Genomic DNA, 16,123 nt, shown 5'->3' with positions numbered 1-16,123 from the left:
CTCTCTAAAAATGTTCTCCATTCTCAAGAATGAGGGGATTTAAATGTTATAGTTTTACAGATCGTTGACAGGGTTATCAGTTCATCAGTGGTGGCTGCTCTTCTAGGCAAGGAGTTTTTGCAAGCTCTTAAGTCTACAGCTTGCATGGGCTGTTCTGAAGCTGGCTGCATCACTGTAACATGCCAGTTTCAGTCCCTATACTGTTCTCCTCCTGCTGCTGCAGAGGCAAAGCTATCTTTGCTGGCAGTATTGGACAGTGCACAGTTTTGATAAAGTCAGTTTTCTCGTATGTAGATCTAGCAGAGCCCAGTTGTTGAGCCGTGTATAACCTGCCCACAACTCAGCTTTCTGTGTACATTATATCCTAAATAGTGAGGTCTACCAAAAATGGCACTTCAAAATAACACAAATATCATAACAGACAAAGAAGTAATGCCGTAAAATATATTTTATTTTATTAAGGCACACAGGCCAAACATTAAAAACCACAATAAAAGGAGATTCCGGTTCAAACAGGCCAGAGAAGGTAAGTATACAGATAAGTATAACCGATACAGAAAAAATTGTAAATGGCAAAAATGTTCTACCAGTAGGAAATATAAAATAATAATATCTCATGTAACATCATAATGACTAACAGATATCTCCCTACAAAATTATTATACTCTTACTGCACAGGTTATAATATACCGAAGACAGGTAGAGCATGCCTAGTAACCACCTAAGATGTAAATCATCCTGTAATATAGCCCAAGTGGTATGTCAATACAAATGAAGGTCATATAGTAATAAAGATGCTGTGGTATACCAGACATGTAATCTCCCCTGCACAACAGAAAAAAGTCAAGCACCAATGCACACATAAAGTGCATATAATGAGCCCACACAGTATCTACATAGAGTGAACTATCGTATAACTAGTGTCCACCCACTCGGAACCCCCAAGGGCTTCACAGAAGTTTATAACGCCCGGGCGTGAAAATAAAAAAATCATATTTTTTCCACGAACATGATCATTTCGTCCCCAATTTTTTTATTTTGCCAAGGGTAACAGGAGAAATTGGACCCCAAAAGTTGTTGTCCAATTTGTCATGAGTACGCTGATACCCCATATGTGGGAGAAAACTACTGTATAGGCACACGTCAGGGCTCGGAAGGGAAGTACCGTAGTCACGTTTTGGAATGCAGACTTTGATGGAATGGTCTGCGGGTGTCATGTTGCCTTTGGAGAGCCCCTGATGTACCTAAACTGTGGAAACCCCCCACAAGTGACCCCATTTTGGAGACTAGACCCCCCAAGGAACTTATCTAGATGTGTGGTGAGCACTTTGAACCCCCCCCAGTGCTTCACAGAAGTTTATAACGCCCAGGCGTGAAAAGAACAAAATCATATTTTTTCCAAAAACATGATCTTTTTAGTCCCCAATTTTTTTATTTTCCCAAGGGTAACAGGAGAAATTGGACCCCAAAAGTCGTTGTCCAATTTGTTCTGAGTACACTGATACCCCATATGTGGGAGAAAACTACTGTATGGACACACGTCATTGCTTGGAAGGGAAGTAGTGACGTTTTGGAATGCAGACTTTGATGGAATGGTCTGCGGGTGTCATGTCGTGTTTGGAGAGCCTCTGATGTGCCTAAACTGTTGAAACTCCCCACAAGTGATCCCATTTTGGAATCTAGACCCCCCCCCACAGAACTTATCTAGATGTGTGGTGAGCACTTTGAACCCCCAAGTGCTTCACAGAAGTTTATAACGTCCGGTCGTGAAAATAAAAAAATCATATTTTTTTCCATAAAAATGATATTTTTGCCCCCAATTTTTTATTTTCCTAAGGCTAACAGGAGAAATTGGACCCCAAAAGTTGTTTTGCAATTTGTCCTGAGTAGGCTGATGCCCCATATGTGGGGGTAAAACACTGTTTGGGCGCATGGCAGAGCTTGGAAGGGAAGGAGCACCGTTTGACTTTTTCAACGCAGAATTGGCTGAAATTGAGATCAGACGCCATGTTGCGTTTGGAGAGCCCCTGATGTGCCCAAACAGTGGAAACCCCCCAATTCTAACTCCAACAATAACCCCAACACACCCCTAACCCTAATCTCAGCCCTAACCCTAGCCCTAACGCTAATGGGAAAATGGAAATAAATACATTTTTTTTTAAATTTTATTATTTTTCCCTAAGTAAGGGGGTGATAACGGGGGGTTTGATTTACTATTTATAGCGGGTTTTTATTTTTGGCAGCTGTCACACGCTAAAGGACACTTTTTTATTGTAAATAGTTTTTGCATCACCACATTTTGAGAGCTATAATTTTTCCATATTTTGACCCACCGAGTCATGTGAGGTCTTATTTTTTGCGGGACCAGTTGACGTTTTTATTGGTACCATTTTCGGGCACGTGACATTTTTTGATCGCTTTTTATTCCGATTTTTGTGACACAAAATGAACAAAAACCAACGTTTCATGAATTTCTTTTGGGGGGTGCGTTTACACCGTTCCACGTGTGGTAAAATTGATAAAGCGGTTTTATTCTTCGGGTCAGTATGATTACAGCGATACCTCACTTATGTCATTTTTTTATGTTTTGGCGCTTTTATGCCATGAAAACAATTTTATATAAAAAATAATTTTTTTTGTATCGCTTTATTCTGCGAGCTATAACTTTTTTATTTTTTCACTGATGACGCTGTATGGTGGCTCGTTTTTTTGCGGGACAAGATGACGTTTTCAGCGGTACCATGGTTATTTATATGCGTCTTTTTGATTGCACGTTATTGCACTTTTTGTTTGGCGGTATGATAATAAAGCATTGTTCTTTGCTTTGTTTTTTATTTTTTAAGGGGTTCGCTAAAGGGGTTAACTAATGGGACAGTTTTATATGGCAGGTCGTTACGGACACGGCGATACTAAATATGTGTACTTTTATTGTTTTTTGTTTTTTTTATTTCCAAAAAATGAATTTATTAGGGAATTTTTGTTTTTTCATTTATTTTGCGATTTTTTTATAAATTATTTTTACACTTTTTTTTTTTACTTTTACTTTATTGCATTGTCCTGGGGGGGGACATCACTGTCATGTGTCAGATCGCTGATCTGACACATCACACAGCGCTGTGACAGATCAGCGATCTGACACAGGCACTCCAGCAGGCTTCCTCATGCCTGCGCTCTGCAGGCATAAGGAAGCCGCCTCCCTGCAGGCCCCCGAAGGCCCCTGCGGCCATATTGGATCCGGGGACCTGCAGGGAAGGAGGCCCCCGCAGCAGCGCTGCACATCGCGCTGCTGCGGGGGTCTCAGGGAAGCACGGAAGGAGCCCCCTCCCTGCTGATGCTTCTCTAAACCCCCGGTACACTGCGATCGTGTTTGATCGCAGTGTGCCAGGGGTTAACATGCCGGTGGCGGTCCGTGACCACCCCTGACACATAGTGCCGGGTGTCAGCTGTGATAATCAGCTGACACCCGGCCGCGATCAGCGGCGCCGCTGATCGCGATGACGTACTATCCCGTCCCCGGTCATAGTTGCCTGTGGATGGGACAGTACGTCAAATGTCAGAAAGGGGTTAAATGGTCTGTACTCATGCCCTGAATAGTGAGGCAGATTCAGAGCTGCAGATAACAATAATGGACAAACAAAGTATGACATAGGCACATGAGAGGAAAAGGCTGAGGGACACAGGGACATGGTCACTACTCCACAATATCTGTCTCAGCCAAACGAGACCTGAAGACAATCTTAAGTATGACAAAAGGCTGTTAGGTACTTATGATAAATAAAGTGGGGAAAAAAAATATTTAGTCAGCCACCAAAAGTTCTCCCACTTAAAAACATGAGAGAGGCCTGTAATTGACATCATAGGTAGACCACAACTATGAGAGTCAAATCAGAAAATCACCTTGCCTGTCACCAAGTGTCCTGCCTCTTTTAGCTACCACCTGGCAGCCACCCTCAATTATGGACGCAGATGTCCTGGTTCACCACAGGTAGATATTTTAAAATGATGCTCTTAATAGAGTGAAACTGACAGCGATAAGAAGTGGAAAAGGTAATGGAGGATGGAGAAAAGGAACTGACTCTTTCCAAGGCCGCATAATAAGTTCTTACGTGGGATAATTCTGGCCTGTTCAAATGCACGATTAATGGTGGATGTATTGTACCCTCTGTCAGTCAATCGACTTTTGATGTTTTTACTTTCTGGCTCTGATGAAGTCTCCCTTGGGAATGGCATTAATGGGATGTCTGGGATGTGAACTGGATGATAAAAGGATTGTATTTCGAGCAGTGTCATTTCTATATAGAGCTGAATCCACCTTGTTGGTGATGTTATCATCTAATTTGCTTGGCTGGACAAGGAGCTACATGCTAATTTGATATACAATCCTCTGCCCTCACAAATGCTTGAGGTATATATGACATACCCATGTGACTGGCGGTAGTGTTACATATTCACATAAATGCAGTATATATAATGCTACACACACTACCCCATACATTCAGCTGTGGAGTAAATAGAAATAACGCTAGGTTATTGCCCATTATTTTGATATTTATACTATTCATAGCAATAGGAGGGTGAGGATAACCCCTTCCTGATGTAGGACGTAGTTATACATAGTACTTCAGGTGCAGGTGTATGGAGCTGGCTCAGAAACTGAGTGTACCCAGACAAATCCAGCTTTCTTTAGGCACAGAAATAATGAGACTCTCTATCTCACAGGCTGTCCTGACTGTTCTCTCTTTATGTTAGAGCTGAGGGCGGAGGTGGAGATTATTGAGCAGATGAGCAGCACCAGCGGCAGCAGCTCCTCTGAGTCGGGAAGCTCCTCGGGGAGTGAGGACGACTCCAGCAGCGGTGGAGAAGATGACACACGCACATCGCCCTCCCAGCAGTGCACCAACAGAACGCCCATCTCCAATGGCACCAACAGACCCCAGGGAAGTACCCAGCTGATGAACACTCTCAGTAAGTAGAACCCCCCCTGCTGTTCCATCAGTGAAATCAGTCATGTGAAATTTCATAAATAATACTGGTGTCTAAGTGCATCAATGAAGCGACCATTGTGTTTCCATTCATCGTGCACCTGAAAGACAATCAAAAGTACAACCAAAGGTAGTTTTTAATAGCAAACATTATCATTGTATTGTCATAATAAGACGAAAAAGTTAACATGAATCTGTCACACCCTGGGACTTTTTTTAACCCCTTAGCGACAGAGCCAGTTTGCAGCTTAATGACCAGGCCAATTTTTACAATTCTGACCACTCTCCCTTTATGAGGTAACTCTGGAACGCTTTAATGGATCCCGCTGATTCTGAGATTGTTTTTTCGTGACATATTGTACTTCATGTTAGTGATAAAATTTCTTTGATAAGTCTTGTGTTTATTTATGAAAAAAACGGAAATATGGCGAAAATTTTGAACATTTTGCAATTTTAAAACTTTACATTTTTATGCCCTTAAATCAGAGAGATGTGTCACACAAATTTCTTAATAAATAACATTTCCCACATGTCTACATCAGCACAATTTTAGAAGCAACATTTTTTTTTGTTAGGAAGTTATAAGGGTTAAAAGTTGACCAGCGATTTCTCATTTTTACAACAAAATTTACAAAACCATTTTTTTAAGGGGCCACATCATATTTAAAGTCATTTTGAGGGGTGTACATGACAGAAAATACCCAAAATTGGCACCATTCTAAAAACTAGACCCCTCAAGGTGCTCAGAACCACATTCAAGAAGTGTATTAACCCTTTAAGTGCTTCACAGGAACTAAAGCAATGTGGAAGGAAAAAATTAACATTTAACTTTTTTTTGCAAAAAATTTACTTCAGAACCAATTTTTTTTATTTTCACAAGTGTTAAAAGAGTAAATCAACCACAAAATTTGTTGTACAATTTCTCCTGAATACGCCGATACCCCATATGTGGGGGTAAACCACTTTTTCAGCACACGGCAGAGCTCGCAAGGGATGGAGTGCCGTTTGACTTTTTCAACACAGAATTGGCTGGAATTGAGATCAGATGCCATGTTGCGTTCGGAGAGCCCTTAATGTGCCTAAACAGTGGAAAACTCAAACAAGTGACCCCATTTTGGATACTAGACCCATTAAGGAACTTATCTAGATGTGTGGTGAGCACTTTGAACCTCCAAGTGCTTCACAGAAGTTTATAACGTAGAGCCGTGAAAATAAGAAATCCATTTTTTTTCCACAAAAATGATCTTTTTGCCCCCAAATTTTTATTTTGACAAGGGTAACAGGAGAAATCATACCCCCACAGTTATTGTGCGATTTGTCCTGAGTATGCTGATACCCCATATGTGGGGGGGAACCACTGTTTGGGCGCATGGGAGAGCTTGGAAGGGAAGGAGTGCCATTTTGGAATGCAGACTTTGATGGAATGGTCTGTGGGCATCATGTTGCGTTTGCAGAGCCCCTGATGGGCCTAAACAGTGGAAACCCCCAACAAGTGACCCCATTTTGGAAACTAGACCCATTAAGGAACTTATCTAGATGTGTGGTGAGCACTTTGAACCTTCAAGTGCTTCACAGAAGTTTATAAACGCAGAGCCGTGAAAATAAAGTCTTTTTTATTTCCACATAAGTGATTTTTTAGACCTCAATTTTTAGACCCCCAAAGTTGGTAAATAGTGGAAACCCCTCAATTCTTGCTCCAACCCTTACCCTATTCCCAACCCTAATCCCAACCCTAATCCTAATTCTAACCCTAATCCTAGTTCGCCCTAACCCTAATACTAACCCTAGCCCTAACCCGAGCCCTAACCGTAGCCCAACCCTAACCCTAGCCCAACCCAAACCCTAGCCCTAACCCTAACCCTAATGGAAACTGAAAAAAAAAATATTTTCTTTATTTCATTATGTTTGCCTATATAAGGGGGTGATAAACGGGGGGGTTATGTACTATTTTTTTTTATTTTGATCATTAGGATCGTTTATCCTAGTGATCAAAATAATGAATGGAATCTGCCAGCCGGCAGCCCCCAAGATGGCGGCGCCCATCGGAGGACATCGGCGGGACGCGGGACCACCGGGAGGGAAGTGAGGACCACAGAGAGGTACCGGGGGGGATTGGGGGGATCGGGGACCCTATTTCTCTCTCCTCTGATGTGCGATCACATCAGAGGAAAGAGAAATTTAATTCATAATCGTGGATTTTTTTTTTTTGCGGTCGCCGTTATAGGGTTAATAACGGCGATCGCAAAAGCGGGGTCGGTAAAAACTGACCGATTCATGTTCTCTGGGGTCTCGGCTACCCCCAGCAGCCGAGACCCCGGAGAAAATCCGACACTTGGGGGCGCTATATACTTTCTCCACAGCGCCGTCAATTAACGGCGCTGTGGTTTTAGTACCCTTAATTACCGCCGTAATTAATAAAGGCATACAGGTGATAGAATTGTTCAAATTGTCCTACCTGTATGCTTCATAGCTGCGGTCTTATTGTTGAGAAATCATCTTTTAATCCTTTATGTTAATGAGTTCTTCCAGGTTCTGGGGCCTGTGGTGCCTGGAAGAAAACTCCTGGCACCTGTGTTCATTATCATACCACCCCCCTCCCATCAGTGTCCTGTGACGTGTACTGGTGGTCCCGGAATCCCATGCCTGCACCCTGCAGTAGCTCAATTATATGTACCTTTTCCTCCCTGCTATGGGCATTGGCTTCATTGTTCTTCTGCGCAGATGAGTCACTGCTACTTCATCAGGCACTTGCCGGCACCTGGACAGAATAACAATGGAGCCAATGCCCATAGAAGGGCAGAAAAGGTATGTATAATCGCGCTATTGCAGGGCGCAGGCACGAGATTCCGTCACCACAACTGCACATCACAGGTCACTGTGACACTGATGGGAAGGGGGTGGTATGATAATGGACACCTTAACCCCTTCACGACCTTTGACGCCACATAGGCGTCATGAAAAGTCGTGCCAAAACGACCCATGACGCCTATGTAGCGTCATGACTTTAAAGCCCCCCTGCGGGTCGGGTGACCTAGGTCACTGAAAGGTCACCCGACCCGCAGATACAGGGGGCTTTGTTCTTCACCATAGGGGGCGTGGCTTTGCCCCCTCGTGGCTACGATCGCTCTGATTGGCTGTTAAAAGTGAAACAGCCAATCAGAGCGATAGTAATATTTCATCAATGAAAATTGATGAAATATTACAATCCAGCCATGGCCAATGCTGCAGTTGCATCGGACATGGCTGGAGACCGTCATCCGACCCCGATCGGCCCCCGATACCGACTGACGGCGGCAATGTGCCGCCGCCGTCATAATCTGCTCCCCTCCCCCTTCTCTAGGCTCCCACCACCTTCCGACCCCCCCACCCCCCGGTACCTCCGATGTCCCTCTCCTGCTCCCGGTGTCCCGCGGTCCTGCTTTATGGGCGCCGCCATCTTGGAAAATGGCGGGTGCATGCGCAGTGCGCCCGCCGGCTGCAATTCATTCTATTTTGATCACTGTGAGAGTTTATCACAGTGATCAAAATAGAATGAAAAGTAAATAAACACCCCCCGTTTATCACCCCCATAGGCAGGAACAATTAATAAAATAAAGAAATTATTTTTATTTTTCCATTAGGGTTAGGGTTGGAAAGAGGGTTAGGGCTAGGGTTAGAAATAGGGTTAGGGTGGAATTAGGGTTAGAGTGGAATTAGGGTTAGAACTAGGTTTAGGTTGGAATTAGGGTTAGGGTTGGAATTAGGGTTAGGGGTGTGTTGGGGTTAGGGTTATGGTTAGGGTTGGGATTAGTGTTAGGGATGTGTTGGGGTTAGGGGTGTGTTGGGGTTAGGGTTGGAGTTAGAATTGAGGGGTTTCCACTGTTTAGGCACATGAGGGGGTCTCTAAACGCGACATGGTGCAACCATTGATTCCAGCCAATTTTGCGCTCAAAAAGTCAAACGGTGCTCCCTCCTTTCCAAGCCCAGACGTGTGCCCAAACAGTGGTTTGCCCCAACATATGGGGTATCAGCGTACTCAGGAAAAATTGCACAACGACTTTGGTGGTCTAATTTCTCCTGTTACCCTTGGGAAAATAAAAAATTGGGGGCTAAAAAATTATTTTTGTGGAAAAAAAATTATTTTTTTATTTTCACGTCTCTGCGTTATAAACTTCTGTGAAGCACTTGGGGGTTCAAAGTGCTCACCAGACATCTAGATAAGTTCCTTGGAAGGTCTAGTTTCCAAAATGGGGTCACTTGTGGGGGTTTCTACTGTTTAGGCACATCAGGGTCTCTGCAAACGTAACGACGACCGCAGACCTTTCCATCAAAGTCTGCATTTCAAAACATCACTACTTCCAGTCTCAGCCCTTATGTGCGCCCAAACAATGGTTCCCCCCCCACATATGGGGTATCGGCGTACTCAGGACAAACTGGACAACTTTTGGGGTCCAATTTCTCCTGTTATCCTTGTGAAAATAAAAATTTGCGAGCTAAAAAAATCATTTTTTGAGGAAAAAAAATGATTCATTTTCACAGCTCTGCGTTATAAACTTCTATGAAGCACTTGGGGGTTCAAAGTGCTCACCATACATCTACAGTAGATAAGTTCCTTGGGGGGTCTAGTTTCCAAAATGGGGTCACTTGTGGGGGGTTTCCACAGTTTAGGTACATCAGGGGCTCTGCAAATGTAACATGCTGCCCGCAGACCATTCCATTAAAGTCAGCATTTCATAATGTCACTACTTCTCTTCCGAGCCCCGACGTGTGCCCAAACAGTGGTCCCCACCCACATATGGGGTACCAGCGTACTCAGGACAAACTGGACAACACTTTTTGGGGTCAAATTTATCCTGTTACCCTTGTGGAAAAAAATTGCTGGCTAAAAATAATTTTTTTTTAGGAAAAAAAATGATCTTTTGTTTTCACAGCTCTGCGTTATAAACTTCTGTAAAGCACTTGGGGGTTCAAGGTGCTCACCACACATCTAGATAAGTTCCTTTGGGGGTCTAGTTTACAAAATGGGGTCTTTTGTGGGGAGTTTCCACAGTTTAGGTGCATCAGGGGCTCTGCAAATGTAACATGATGCCCGCAGACCATTCCATCAAAGTCAGCATTTCAAAATGTCACTACTTCTCTTCCGAGCCCCGACGTGTGCCCAAACAGTGGTCCCCCCACATAGGGGGTACCAGCGTACTCAGGACAAACTGGACAACTTTTGGGGTCCAGTTTCTCCTGGTACCCTTGTGAAAATAAAAAATTGCGCACTAAAAAATAATTTTTTGAGGAAAAAAAATATTTTTTATTTTCACGGCACTGCGTTATAATCTTTTGTGAAGCACTTGGGGGTTCAAAGTGCTCACTATGCATCTAGATAAGTTCCTTGGGGGGTCTAGTTTCCAAAATGGGGTTATTTGTGGTGGTGCTCCAATGTTTAGGCACACAGGGGCTCTCCAAACACGACATGGAGAGGTATTTTTCATTCCAAAAAGTCAAATGGCGCTCCTTCCCTTCTGAGCCCTGCCGTGCGCCCATTGGTTCCCCCCCACATATGGGGTATCGGTGTACTCAGAACAAATTGCACAACAACTTTTGTGGTCCAATTTCTCCTGTTACCCTTGTGAAAATAAAAAAATAGCGTGCTAAAAAATCATTTTTGAGGGAAAAAAATGATTTTTTATTTTCACTGCTCTGCGTTATAAACTTCTGTGAAGCACCTGGGGGTTCAAAGTGCTCACCACACATCTAGATAAGTTCCATAAGGGGTCTAGTTTCCAAAATGGTGTTACTTGTGGGGGGATTTCACTGTTTAGGCACACAGGGGCTCTCCAAACGTGACATGGTGTCCGATAACGATTTGAGCTAATTTTCCATTCAAAAAGTCAAATAGCGCTCCTTCCCTTACGGACCCTGCCGTGTGCCCAAACAGTGGTTTATGACCACATATGAGGTATCGGTGTACTCAGGAGAAATTGCCCAACAAATTTTAGGATCCATTTTATCCTTTTGCCCATGTGAAAATGAAAAAACTGAGGCTAAAAGAAAATGTTTGTGAAAAACAAAGTACTTTTTTTTTTACCGATCAATTTGTGAAGCACCTGGGGGGTTCATTATGCATGAAGATAAGTTCCTTGGGGGGTCTAGTTTCCAAAATGGGGTCACTTGTGGGGGAGCTCCAATGTTTAGGCACACAGGGGCTCTCCAAACGTGACATGGCAACCGCTAAATATTCCAGCATGTTTTCCATTCAAAAAGTCAAATGGTGCTCCTTCCCTTCTGAGCCCTGCCATTTACCCAAACAGTGGTTTATGACCACATATGAGGTATCTGTGTATTCAGGAGAAATTGCCCAACAAATTTTAGGATCCATTTTATCCTGTTGCACATGTGAAAATGAAAAAATTGAAGCTAAAATAAAATTTTTGTTGTAAAAATTAAAATGTCCATTTTTTCTTTCCATGTTGCTTTAGTTCCTGTGAAACACCTGAAGGGTTAATAATCTTTTTGAATGTAGTTTTGAGTAGCTTGAGGGGTGCAGCTTTTAGAATGGTGTCACTTTTGGGTATTTTCTGCCATATAGACCCCTCAAAGTGACTTCAAATGTGAGGTGGTCCCAAAAAAAACTGGTTATGTAAATTTTGTTGTAAAAATGAGAAATCGCTGGTCAACTTTTAACCCTTATTACTTCCTAACAAAAAAAATTTGTTTCCAAAATTGTGCTGATGTAAAGTAGACATGTGGGAAATGTTATTTAGCAACCACTTTGTGTCACATAACTCTCTGATTTAACAGAATAAAAATTCAAAATTTGAAAATTGCGATATTTTCAACATTTTTGCCAAATTTGATTTTTTCACAAATAAACGCAAAAATTATCGACCTAAATTTACCACTAACATGAAGCCCAATATGTCACGAAAAAACAATCAGAATCGCTAGGATCAGTTGAAGCGTTCCTGAGTTATTACCTCATAAAGGGACACTGGTCAGAATTGCAAAAAATGGCCAGGTCATTAAGGTCAAAATAGGCTGGGTCATGAAGGGGTTAATCCTTAAAGGGAATCTGTCACCCATATTTAGTGATATCATGTAAAGAGATCACCCAATTGCGTGTCCCATAAGGATTCTATTAGGGCTTTTGACTCCCCCCGACCCCGCACCTTTGAGGCATAAATACCTTTTTTATCTTGTTGGGGATGTATGCAAATCGCCGTGGTCCACTCCGATGGGCGTGGCTTAGTCACTTTCTCCCCCCCCCTTCCTCCTCGGCTTGCTGCACGTAATCTTCATCTGTGATTAGCACAGATAACATTGGTTTCCGCGCTTGCGCATTGTAAAGGCCACCAGCGCCTGCGCAGTATGCTTTGCCCAACTGTGGGCGAAGCATATAATCGCTACTGCGCATGCGGCCGGTATTTTCCAGCGCGGTCAATGCCCCGGAAGTCTTCACATGCAGGACACACTTCCGGGGCATAGACTGCGCTGGAAAATACTGGCGTATGCGCAGTAGCGATTATATGCTTCGCCCACAGTTGGGCAAAGCATACTGCGCAGGCGCTGGTAGTCTTTACAATGCGCAAGCGCGGAAACCAACGTTATCTGTGCTATTCACAGATGAAGATTACGTGCAGCAAGCTGAGGAGGGGGGGAGAAAGAAGGCGACTAAGCCACACCCATCGGACCGCGGCGATTTGCATACCTCCCCAACAAGATAAAAAGGTATTTTTGCCTTAAAGGTGCGGGGTCGGGGGGAGTCAAAAGCCCTAATAGAATCCTTATAGGACGCGCAATTGGGTGATATCTTTCCATGATATCACTACATATGGGTGATCGATTCCCTTTAACATAAAGGATATGACATTTTATATGACAAAAAATGTAATTTAGTCTTGTTCTGAAATGTCATTAGGACAGGTCACAAAACACCAGTGGTGACTTGCTGTTGTCTTCCTCCATTCAGATGAATAGGAGGTATATAAGTTGCACCGCGCTGAGTTGTCACTGCACAAGGTTAGCACATACACACTTCCACAGCGATGCATTGAGTCACATTTATTGTGTCTGTGGCAGCCTAACCTAACACTTCTCCTACAGTGCATCATACACATGTTGCATTGTTATGCACCTTTTCTGTGTCTGTAAGAATTTATGTGTTTAACACACTCCTATTGAACTAGTTGATAGTGACTTGTTTGCCAGCAAATGTAAGGGTACCGTTACACTAAGCGATGCGCCAGCGATCCCGACAAAGATATGGATCGCTGGTGCATCGCTAAGTGGTCGCTAGTGAGCTGCCACACAGGCAGATCTCACCAGCGACATAGCAGCGGTCGGGGGTCGCTACTTACCTGTCAGATGCGGCGATCCTGACGTCCTCCCGCCCGCGTCCACGCGTCGCTCGTCGGCGCCGCAGGAAGCGCCTGACGAGAAATGATCCAGGACCTTCTCGCGCGACCAGCGATGAGCAGCGGGGGAGTCGGTGGCAGGTAAGTATCAGACATAGCGATATGGCTAGCGATATCGCTGCTGCGTCACAAAACCTGTGACGTTTCAGCGATATTGCTAGCGATCTCGCTGTGTGTAACGGGGGCTTTAGACATGCTTATGTGATAGTATTTTTGCAGAAGAAAAAATAAAAGTGCAACTTACATGAGATGCTCTATTCGATGGAACTGTGCGCCATGACTAAAGTTATCGTCAAGTCCTCACCTAAAGGTGAAAGGGTTGTCCACTACTAGGACAACCCCCTTCTTACACTAAGTATTTGACCCCCATAAAATAATAAAGCCTATACTCGCCTTCCATGTCGGTGCCATTCCCGCGGTCTTGGCACTCTCTTTCCTCGGGGCTCTCGTGACATTTGTGGTCTCGGGGCTGTGATGTGGCGTTGTGACACGTGACGCCCAATCAGCGCTGGCGTCACTGTCTCCTTCTTCATACGAACTGAACATGAATAGGAAGCCAGGGCTGCAGCTCATCCCGGACTTCCTCTTCATGTTCCGTTTGTCCGAAGGCGGAGACAGTGACGCCAGCCCTGATTGGCCGTCATGTATCCAACGCCTCATCACAGCCCCGAGACCGAGAGTGCCAACACTGCTGGAACGAAGCTGGAGGCGAGTATAGGCTTTATTATTTTATCGGTGCCGAACATCTCGTTTAAGAAGGGGTTATCCTAGTAGTGGTCAACCCCTTTAAAGAAACAATACCGTTAAAATGTTGCTGTTCTAAACCTGTGTGAATATGTATGTACTGTAGTGTAGGTGTATTAATATACAGTGGGGCAAAAAAGTATTTAGTCAGTCAGCAATAGTGCAAGTTCCACCACTTAAAAAGATGAGAGGCGTCTGTAATTTACATCATAGGTAGACCTCAACTATGGGAGACAAAGTGAGAAAAAAAAATCCAGAAAATCACATTGTCTGTTTTTTTTTTCATTTTATTTGCATAGTTGAGGTCTACCTATGATGTAAATTACAGACGCCTCTCATCTTTTTAAGTGGTGAAACTTGCACTATTGCTGACTGACTAAATACTTTTTTGCCCCACTGTACTCACCAATCATCACCTTCTCAGTGTCCAGGGTCATGTGATCACTTTTCCCATTTGACAGCTCACACTTGGGTTTATGTGAGAGCCGGAAGTAGTTATTACAATGTAAGTCTATGGAGCCTTGTTCTGATGAGCAGTAGACTTACTTACATTGTAAAAGCCACTTCCGGCTCTCACATAGACCCCTTTGTGATCCGTAGAGTGGGAACTTCAGTCAGAAGGGGACCAGATTGGCACTGAGCCCTGGAGAAGACAGTGATCACTGGGTATATTACTACAACTACACTTCACTACATATACTCACAGGTTTACCCCATAAAAATGTTAATGTGAGCACTTCTTTCCATTCATTTTGATGGAGTCCACCTGCACATTAGCAATCTTTGCTCTCCGTGTGGCCCAGCTGGAAATTGTCCCGTTCTTGGGTTTAGTAAAGCGACTCCGTGTATCCTACAGTGTTAGAGCCTGTCCTAGTGGTTTACATGTCGGAATTTGTTCCGTTTTGTGCCCTTAGTATTTGTTTATTGAGAAAGTACACTGTGCCAATATGTGTCTTCCTCATAATTTTTCTGTCTTTTTATTTTCTTATCTTATTTTAGGACATGACCTACAGCTAAGTGAATCTGGAAGCGACAGCGATGACTAAGAAGAGATGTTCGTTTTGAATAGATCTTATGTCATTGTGTACATAGAAGCACTGATGCACCCAAATACTCAAGCACTGCAATAGTATATATGGCAATAGTTCTCTATTAGAAAGTAGGCGACTAAAGTCTTATTCAGACTTCTGCCCTCATACATATGCGTACGTATGGACATGGAAATCATATCATGGCAGCAGGATTATGATGAGACCGTAATCTCTAGACAAAGGGTAAAATCCTCTTTTCATATTGTATGCTTAAATGTAAGGGAAAACTAGTACGATAAAATTATTCATGTGTGTTAACATTGTGTTAGCTTCTTGTATGTATATATGTATTGACAAGGTATAAAGCGTTTTTAAATATAGTAGGATTTTTCTTTCCGTGATACGTCTCTAAAGTTCAGAGTTTACCATCAAAATAGTACGAGCAGCACTTTCGGTAAGGGTTTGGTCTTTCCAGTTTAATGGCGATGGTACAGGATTTCATGAACTATATGCCCCCATGACCCAGTCCGACCGTGGGCTCGTATTCTACGTCTTCACTCATCGTACATTTTAATTATTTATTAGTTTGTTGAAGGGTCACGCATGTTGGTCTTAAAGCTTTACTTTGAGGAACTATAAGACTGTGTGCCCACGTTGCGTTTTTTTAAGTGTTTTTGAAGCGTTTGTGCCGGATCAGACGCTTCAGAAACGCTTAAAAGAAGCTTCCCATTCAATTTAATGCATTTTTGGCTTTTTGTGCCAATGCATGTGTTTTTTTCTGCTCAGAAAACGCTTAGCGGCTAAAAACGTAGCATGCTCATTATTTTCCGCATAGGTCCGCGTTTTTAGCTATTTCCAATGTTCCCAGAAACCGCGCGGAAAATAACGCAGCAAAAATCACGCAAAAAACGCGCGTTTTCTTGGAAGAAGTCCGGTTTTCTGAGCGTTTAAAAACGCTAACATGGGCACATAGCCTAAAACT

At 43.3% G+C, this 16,123-nt stretch overlaps 1 protein-coding gene across 1 annotated transcript in view; it reads left to right on the top strand.

Annotated features, from left to right (window-relative positions):
- The window catches only part of EAF1 (ELL associated factor 1), a 40,137-nt gene extending 24,616 nt beyond the window's left edge, over window positions 1–15,521 (top strand). Inside the window, exons 5-6 of the mRNA XM_073569201.1 lie at window positions 4,750–4,965; window positions 15,110–15,521. Coding sequence (XP_073425302.1) covers window positions 4,750–4,965; window positions 15,110–15,156 — 263 coding nt within the window. The 3' untranslated portion in view covers window positions 15,157–15,521. The remainder of the gene's footprint in view (window positions 1–4,749; window positions 4,966–15,109) is intronic.
- Window positions 15,522–16,123: the final 602 nt, after the last annotated feature.

The sequence above is a fragment of the Dendrobates tinctorius genome, unplaced genomic scaffold, assembly GCF_039654945.1.
Source record: "Dendrobates tinctorius isolate UK_male_01 unplaced genomic scaffold, ASM3965494v1 ptg000005l, whole genome shotgun sequence".
Classification (NCBI taxonomy): domain Eukaryota; kingdom Metazoa; phylum Chordata; class Amphibia; order Anura; family Dendrobatidae; genus Dendrobates; species Dendrobates tinctorius.
This window is presented reverse-complemented; position numbering and strand designations above follow the sequence as displayed.